The sequence below is a fragment of the Oryx dammah genome, unplaced genomic scaffold (assembly GCF_014754425.2).
Source record: "Oryx dammah isolate SB20612 unplaced genomic scaffold, SCBI_Odam_1.1 HiC_scaffold_25, whole genome shotgun sequence".
Taxonomy (NCBI): Eukaryota; Metazoa; Chordata; class Mammalia; order Artiodactyla; family Bovidae; genus Oryx; species Oryx dammah.
The window spans coordinates 14,638,341-14,647,456 of NW_024070209.1; the positions used below are offsets into that span (position 1 = coordinate 14,638,341).

General features: G+C 38.0%; 1 protein-coding gene across 3 annotated transcripts in view; it reads left to right on the plus strand.

Annotated features, from left to right (window-relative positions):
- Positions 1-5,905, plus strand: part of SLC30A6 (solute carrier family 30 member 6) — a 47,875-nt gene extending 41,970 nt beyond the window's left edge. For all 3 annotated transcript variants that reach the window (XM_040224584.1, XM_040224586.1, XM_040224585.1), the window contains one exon: positions 2,426-5,905. In XM_040224584.1, the coding sequence (XP_040080518.1) occupies positions 2,426-2,926 (501 nt within the window). In that variant the 3' untranslated portion in view covers positions 2,927-5,905. The remainder of the gene's footprint in view (positions 1-2,425) is intronic.
- Positions 5,906-9,116: the final 3,211 nt, after the last annotated feature.

Consider the following 9,116-nt stretch of genomic DNA (forward strand, 5'->3'; position numbering starts at 1 on the left):
CACAGCAAAAATCTGAAGTGGCGGACCAGTGTTTCAGCTCAGTTACAGCTCACTTTAAGTGGCAGACCAGTGTTACAGCTTGGTTACAGCTCAGTTTTATTTGGCAAGCAAAGGAAAACACATCGTTGAGGTGTGAGGGCGGGCCGACCCAAAAGAAGAGAGGGGCTCAATTTTGGCTCCTCTTTTTGTTTTTTTCTCCTCCTCCTGAGCCTGCCCTATTTAAATTGGGCTAGCCAGGAGGGCTGTTTCACCTGAGGTTCTCACTCCTGTCCCTGGACCTTCCTTTGTTCTATTTTTGCGGGCTTTTTCCTTTCTTTGTTTTTTTTTTGCCACCGCTATTTTGGACTCCTTTTTCCTATTCTAGCTACCTAACAGTTTGAAGGCAGGGGGCATAATACCTTTGTTCTTTCTCAAGATTGCTTTGGCTCTTTGGGGTCTTCTGTGGTTCCACATAAAATATGGGATTATTTGCTTTAGTTCTGTGAAAAATGTCATAGCTGAATGTGCTTTGGGTAATGTGGACATTTTAGCAATATTAATTCATCCAGTCCATGAACACAGGCTATCTTTCCATTTATTAGTATCATCTTTAGTTTCTTTCATCAGTTTTGTAGTTTCATAGTATGTGTCTTTTACCTTCTTGGTTAAATTTATTCCTAGATATTTTACTCTTTTTGATTCAATTCTAAATACGATTTTCTTGATTTTTTCTTTTTGATGGTTCATTTTAGTATATAGAAATGCAACAGATTTCTCTGTATTTCATATCATGAAACTTTGAATTCATTTATTAGTTCTAATAGTTTTTTGTGTACTCTTTAGGATTTTCTATATATATTATCATGTCTTCTGCCAACAGTAATGATTTTACTTCTTCTCTTCCATTTTGGATGCCTCTTATTCTTATTCTCCTCTGATTGCTGTGGCTAGAACTTACAGTACTATGTTAAATACAAGTGGCAAGAGTGGACATCCTCGTCTTGTTCCTGATCCTAGAGGAAAAGCTTTTAGCTTTTCATCATTGGGTGTGATGTTAGTTGTGTGTTTGTCGTGCATGTGTGCATACTCAGTCACTCAGTCCTGTCAGACTCTTTACAGCCCTGAGGACTATAGCTCACCAGGCTCCTCTGTTCGTGGAATTTCCCAGGCAAAACTATTGGAGCGGGTGGCCATCCCTTCTACAGGGGGCCCTGTGGGCCGCATCCCCTGTGCCTCCTGCAGGGGCGGTGGATGCTTTCCCACCGAACCACCCGGGAAGCCCTCATGTTTGTCATAAATGGCCCTTATTGTGCTGGTGTCTGTTCCTTCGGTACCAACTTTGTCAAGAGTTTTTATCATGAATGGATGTTGAATTTTGTCAAATGCTTTTTCTGCATCTATTGAGATGATCATATGATACCATTCTTGGTATTTTTGTTTGTTTCAGTCAAAATATCATTATTGTATCTACTATTTTATTATCTTTTGAAAACAAGATGTGTAATGACCATTTTATCAAGTTAGTATACATACTTCTGACCATCATTCGAATGCCTGGGCTCTCTATCCTCCTGGTAACCTAGGCTAGAAACCTTGAGATTGTGTTTTGATAAGTTCATCTCCCTCATTCATTATTATATCCAGTTGAAAATCGAAGTCTCCCACTTCTAACCCCTGGAATATCATGAAATCTGTAGTCCCACTATATCTGTCCTGTCTTGGCCTCTCCATTCCTAACCTAGACCGTTTTAGTCAATTCCTAAATAATTAGCAGTTATCCATAACTGTAATTTTTCTGAACTCTGATTATCTTACTTCTGTTGGATTGCTACAACTAAAACTCCTATTCATGATTTTTAGAACCCCACAGCTAGCCTTTCTTTTTAACTTTATTACCTAAACTTACTTTCTTCCTTACATTCTTCCTTTCCTTATTTGCTTCCTCTTTTCCTCCTTTTCTTTCTGTCTTTTCTCTTTCATTCTTTTTCTGCCTCCTGAAATACTGTACTTCTTTTATATAGTAATGTTGCTTATTCTTGCCCAAACATGCCATGTTTTCACATGCTATTGCCCCAGCTTAGAATGCTTGTCTCTACCTTTTGAGATTTCATTTAATCCCCGGCCCTAGATCAGATGCCATCTTCTTTTGATGTCTTCCTCAACTGGAATTAAAAGCTACCTTCTCTGCCCTTTCAGTGCATTTCTCCATATACTTCATTTGTGTTCTGCCTTCTGTTGCTATATACCTGCCATCTTCCTACATGGATTTCTTTCTTTTTTAAATATTTTAATGTTAGATTTTATTTAGAGTCATAAATCATTTTATTAACTCTTTACATCAACAATTACTACTAAAGTAGTTTTTAAGGAATATCAATAAAATGTTTCTTTCTAATGGAATTTTCAGTAGTATAATTATAAACAGTCTTTTTCTTATGATTTTTAGGCTGGATCAGTTCACGTGAGAATTCGACGAGATGCCAATGAACAAATGGTTCTTGCTCATGTGACCAACAGGCTGTACACACTTGTATCTACTCTGACTGTTCAGATTTTCAAGGATGATTGGATCAGGCCTGCCTTACTGTCTGGACCTGTTGCAGCCAATGTCCTAAACTTTACAGATCATCACGTAATCCCAATGCCTCCTCTGAAGGGTACTGATGATTCAAACCCTGTCACATCAACTCCAACTAAACCTAGTAGTCCACCTCCAGAATTTTCATTTAACACCCCTGGAAAAAATGTGAGCCCAGTTATTCTTCTAAATACGCAAACAAGACCTTATGGTTTGGGTCTTAATCATGGACACGCACCTTATAGCAGCGTGCTTAATCAAGGACTTGGAGTTCCAGGCATTGGAGCAACCCAAGGATTCAGAACTGGTTTTACAAATATCCCAAGTAGATATGGAACTAACAGTAGAATTGGACAACCAAAACCATGATGTACTATAATTTAATTTATTTTTATGAGGAATATTGACTCCTTGAGTTTCAGTTTATTTAGTAATCCACTTTGCGTTGACTGTTCAATCATTTACTCTAAATGTTAGAGAGTAGTAGGCTTGTTCACATTTCATGAAACCAATGAAACTATATTTTTGTAAAACATATTTGGGGCAGTGAGAACCTTTTAAATGTTATAGACTTTAAATAGGCTTCCTTTAGACAGCGTGTCCTCTAAATTTGGTTTTGTAGTTGACTGCAGTGTGATAGAACGTTACCTTTATAAGAGAACCACTCGCTGGAGTAGATTTGCCACATTATTAAAAATATAATGCTTTCTTCAGTGACGTTTATAAACATGCTTCTTGAGTACACATTTTAGGAAAGGAAAAAATTGTCTATTCTAAAAGTAAAAGTCTCTTTTATAGATTTTCCAAACTTAATTGCTACATTTTTCTTTGAGGTCCTCCTGTGGTATGCAAAGTAAAAGCAAACATTTTTATCGGAAATTTTGAAACATATTTTACTATCTGGCACAGTTAAAAATTTTTAATTATCAGTTTTTTAATAGTTTTTCTCATTAAAAAATTTCAATACATTTGTAAGTGACCCATCAATCTTACAATGTCTTATTTTGGTTAAATAAACATCTTATCCTTAAGTGATATGCAGTGAAGGAATCCCAGTTTTCAGTCTTACATTTAATTAAATACTGACATAATGATAGATTTTTATCCTTTTTGTAACCTTTTTATTGGTTGACTTTAATTTTTCATTTTATTAACAAAATATCACATATATTACCAAAATATGTGGAATTCCATACAATGTAGTACTTTTTGATCCTTTTTTCAAAGTTGCATGAACAATTTGAATTTAAATTATATAATTTTGCCAAAACCTAGTGCACCTTAGGTGTATAGAATGTAGTATTGGTTAGATCTGCAGTAGGCAGTTTCTAACTTATTTTGTTCTGCTTTATTGAAAATAGTGAATTGTTAACATTTATAAGTATGAGAATCATGTAGATTATTTTATTTTTAAATTATTTTCCAAATACAAATGTTAAGGACTTTCCAACATGGCCAGTATTACTTATAAAAAGTATAACAAGCAACAGTCACAAATTACCTATGACTTTTTTTTTCTTGTTTTATCATGCATTTTCTACTTAGGTTTTAAAAATGGATTTTGAGAGTGGATTCAGCTTTTCTAGAATCCAGTACTCCTGGAGATTTGTGACATTTCCAGCCATCAGCAACTATCTAATAGAGAAGTGTTTGTTTTTGTTTTTTTAATTTGCAACTTTCTTCAGTCAACTCATCCCCTTTTAAATATAAGCAACCCTCCCAAATTCCTGTTTCTTTACAGTGGAGTAGTAAACATCTAAGAAGCCATCTCTGTCAAGTAGAATTGTAGTCACACTGTGACTACATGTCCCAAGTAACTTTTGCTTGATGAGGAGTTGATCGTTGTCTTTGACATTTGCAGCCCTGTCCAACCACTTGACCTGCTGAAGAAATAGAGCCCACGCCACCTTGACTGCTGGGGAAAATGAAACGTAAATGTGATAAGGCAACCTGTTCCTTGACATTTGTCTTTCGTCCTCCAACTATTTCTATACCTATTATTGGTCTACTATTACAGGGTGATTTTTCCTCCATTGATCTCATCTAAATGTGAATTTGGGTCATGCGTGAAATCTGAAGAACTGCCTTGTACTGAATGATGATTAAGAGGTATGTGCTGCCACGTTATGCATGTCTTCTCCGTCTCCAGGGGATTTTTAAAGTACCCGGGTACTAAACACAGTTCTGTGCAAGGTTAAATGCCTGTTTCCTCAACACTCATTCAGAGGTTACATCTGTTCTGTTGTCCTTCCAACGGTGCTTTGATACCCGACTGCACTACTTGAGAAGTTGCATATGGGTTCTTGAAGGGTTGGCTCTACTTGCCGAAATTTGATAATGCCAACTGCTGCAGGTGGCATTGCTCCAGACATTATTATATAAAGAAGTCTTATTTGCCAACCTTCGGATAGGTTCTGGATATGAAAATAAGAAACTTGGCCAGCATAAGCCTAGATTTAGTAGCCTAACTGGTAAATCTTGCCACGGAGTTACATGAAGCTAGACCAAGAAGCAAGTTTGAGTTAAAAACTTGACCCATGGTTTGTGATTAAGAGCAAGTTTGGAGTGTCATTAATCTTGTTTGGGAAATTACTGTTTTATAATGGAGGAAAACATTGGGCTGTAAGACAAGAGATTTGGATTCCAGTCCTGATACTGCCACTGTTTGAGTAGTTTTATAACCATGGGTAAGTCATTTAACTCCTCTGAGATTTCTCATCTGTAAAGTTAGGGTGGGAAATGAAGTAGTTGATCTGTAAACTGTCAGCTCTAAAACTGTATTACTAAATCTGCAGAAAATATATCCACTTGTGAAATAGAATATTGTACCCAGAATTTCTTTTTAGTGACTACCTCAACATACAGGCCAAGTGTTACCTATGCCAACACCCAAGCCATTAATTTGAGGTGCCATGAGAACAGAGAGTAAACTACAGGCTGACATTTGGTTTTTGTGTATTTCAGAGTTGCCTCGACTTAAATCTGTTTAGCTTAAACAGATTTTTCTTAGACTTCTTTCTTTGTGAGGAAGGATTATTTTGGGAGGTGTTGGGGAAAAGATTAGGACAGGGTACTCTTACCTTTCACAGGGTACGAAAGAATGGGATCCATTTTTTCTTCTTTAATCTCTGAAGTCACAGATGGAATAGCATACATGTATCAGCAACTGGTTTAGCTACTCATTCAAGCATCTGATTGAGCTACTCATAAACTGCCAATTTTTTGCTTAACTAAAGATTGCTGATTATGGGGTGGGGGAGCCTGATCTGCTTTTTATACAAGAAAATACTTTTACATTCCAAATTGTTTGAATTAAACTATTTGAATAAAGAACATACGTGGACTTTTCTTTCTGCTTTTAAATAATTTTGGCCTGTTTGTTTCAATAGCTATTTATTGGTAACTTTATCTCATATTCAGCAAATGCTTGTCAGGAGTATAGTATATGCCATGCAATGTACTAACTAAATGTGCATATAGTATATAAATTTTGGTGACCTGCTATTCTTGAGACTGAAGAGAATACAAGGATAAACAGGAATCCCCTTCAAGTAGCTGGTAGAAGTGACCAGACACCAGACCTATTTATCAGTTCAGTTCAGTCGCTCAGTCAAGTCCGACTCTGTGACCCCATGGACTGCAGCACACCAGGTCTCCCTGTCCATCACCAACTCCCAGAGTTTACTCAAACTCGTGTCCATTGAGTCAGTGATGCCATCCACCCATCTTATCCTCTGTCTTCTCTTGCCTTCAATCTTTTCCAGCATCAGGGTCTTTTCAAATGAGTCAGCTCTTCACATCAGGTGGCCAAAGTATTGGAGTTTCAGCTTCAGCATCAGTCCTTCCAGTGAATATTCAGGACTGATTTCCTTTAGGGTGGACTGGTTGGATCTCCTTGCATCCAAGGGACTCTCAAGAGTCTTCTCCAACACCACAGTTCAAAGGCATCAATTCTTCAGTGCTCAGCTTCCTTCACAGTCCAACTCTCACATCCATACATGACCACTGGAAAAACCATGGCTTTGACTAGACCGACCTTTGTTGGCAAAATAGTATCTCTGCTTTTTAATATGCTGTCTAGGTTTGCCATAACTTTGCAAGGAGCAAGCATCTTAATTTCATGGCTGCAGTCACCATCTGTACTTATTTTGGACCCCCCAAAATAAAGTCTCTCACTGTTTCCATTGTTTCCCCATCTATTTGCCATGAAATGATGGGATTGGATACCATGGTCTTAATTTTCTGAATGTTGAGTTTTAAGCCAACTTTTTCACTCCTCTTTCACTTTCATCAAGAGGCTCTTTAGTTCTTCTTTGCTTTCTGCCATAAGTGTGGTGTCATCTGTGTATCTGAGGTTATTGATATTTCTCCTGGCAGTCTTGCTTCCAGCTTGTGCTTCATCCAGTCCAACATTTCTCATGATGTACTCTGTATATAAGTTAAATAAGCACGGTGACAATATACAGCCTTGATGTACTGGAAGCAGTACGTTTCCTGATTTAGAACCAGTCTGTTGTTCCATGTCCAGTTGTTCTAACTGTTGTTTCTTGACCTGCATACAGATTTCTCAGGAGGCAGGTCAGGTGGTTTGGTATTCCCATCTCTTTAAGAATTTTCCACAGTTGTGATCCACACAATCAAAAGCTTTGGCATAGTATGCAGAAGTAGATGTTTTTCTGGACCTCTCTTACTTTTTTAATGATCCAGTGGATGTTGGCAATTTGATCTCTGGTTCCTCTGCCTTTTCTAAATACAGCTTGAACATCTGGAAGTTCATGGTTCACGTACTGTTGAAGCCTGGCTTTGAGAAATTTGAGCATTACTTTGCTAGTGTGAGAAATGAGTGCAGTTGTGTGGTAGTCTGAGCATTCTTTGGCATTGCCTTTCTTTGAGGTTGGAATGAAAACTGACCTTTTCCAGTCCTGTGGCCACTGCTGAGTTTTCAAAATTTGCTGGCATACTGAGTGCAGCACTTTGACAGCATCATCTTTTAGGAGTTGAAATAGCTCAACTAGAATTCCATTACCTCCACTATCTTTGTTCATCATGATGCTTCCTAAGACCCACTTTACTTTGTGTTCCAGGATGTCTGGCTCTAGGTGATCACCCCATCATGATTATCTGGGTTGTGAAGATCTTTTTGTACAGTTCTGTGTATTCTTGCCACGTCGTCTTAATATCTTCTGCTTCTGTTAGGTCCATACCATTTCTGTCCTTTATTGTGCCCATCTTTGCATGAAATGTTCCCTTGGTATCTCTAGTTTTCTTGAAGAGTTATCTAGTCTTTCCCATTCTGTTGTTTTCCTCTGTTTCTTTGCATTGATCACTGAGGAAGGTTTTCTTCTCTCTCCTTGCTGTTCTTTGGAACTCTCCATTCAAATAGGTATATCTTTCCTTTTCTCCTTTGCCTTTAGCTTCTCTCTTTTCTCAGCTATTTGTAAGGCCTCCTCAGACAGCCATTTTGCCTTTTTGCATTTCTTTTTCTTGGTCTTAATCACTGCCTCCTGTACAGTGTCACCAACCTCCATCCATAGTTCTTCAGGCACTCTGTCTATCAGATATAATCCCTTGAATCTAGTTGTCACTCCCACTGTATAATTGTAAGGGATTTGATTTAGGTCATACCTGAATGGTCTAGTGGTTTTCCCTACTTTTTTCAATATAAGTCTGAATTTGACAATAAGGAGTTCATGATTTGAGCCACGGTCAGCTCCTGGTCTTGTTTTTGCTGACTGTATAGAGCTTCTCCATCTTTGGCTGCAAAGAATATAATCAATCTGATTTCAGTGTTGACCATCTGGTGATGTCCATGTGTAGAGTCTTCTCTTGTGTTGTTGGAAGAGGGTGTTTGCTATGACCAGTGCGTTCTCTTCACAAAACTCTATTAGCCTTTGCCCTGCTTCATTCTGTACTCCAAGGCCAAATTTGCCTGTTACTCTAGGTGTTTTTTGACTTCCTACTTTTGCATTCCAGTCCCCTATAATGGAAAGGACATCTTTTTGGGTGTTAGTTCTAGAAGGTCTTGTAGGTCTTCATAGAACCGTTCAGCTTCAGCTTCTTCAGCATTACTGGTCGGAGTATAGACTTGCATTACTGTGGTATGGAATGGTTTGCCTTGGGAATGAACAGAGATCATTCTGTCATTTTTGAGATTGCATCCAAGTACTACATTTCAGACTCTTGACTGTGATGGCTACTCCATTTCTTCTAAGGGATTCTTGCCCACAGTAGTAGATAAAATGGTCATCTGTGTTAAATTCACCCGTTTATACATGTCATCAAGTTAAACTCCCTCCCACTTCCTCCTCTTTGGCCTCATTTTCCTAGCATCCTCCTCTTTTCTGTCTCCTTTTTATTTGAGTGATGAAATTAAGAAAGTTGATTTCCATGGAAGAGGCCAGTTAAGGCGATGATGCCCCACATCACCCTTATATCCGTAAAAGAAGAAAACGTTTAGAAAGGGTGAGTTAGGCAGACACTGTTGAGAAGGATAATTTTTAGATATGTAGTGGATTGCTGTTTACTTTCAGACTCTTGAAGTATATGAGCAAAGTTAGCA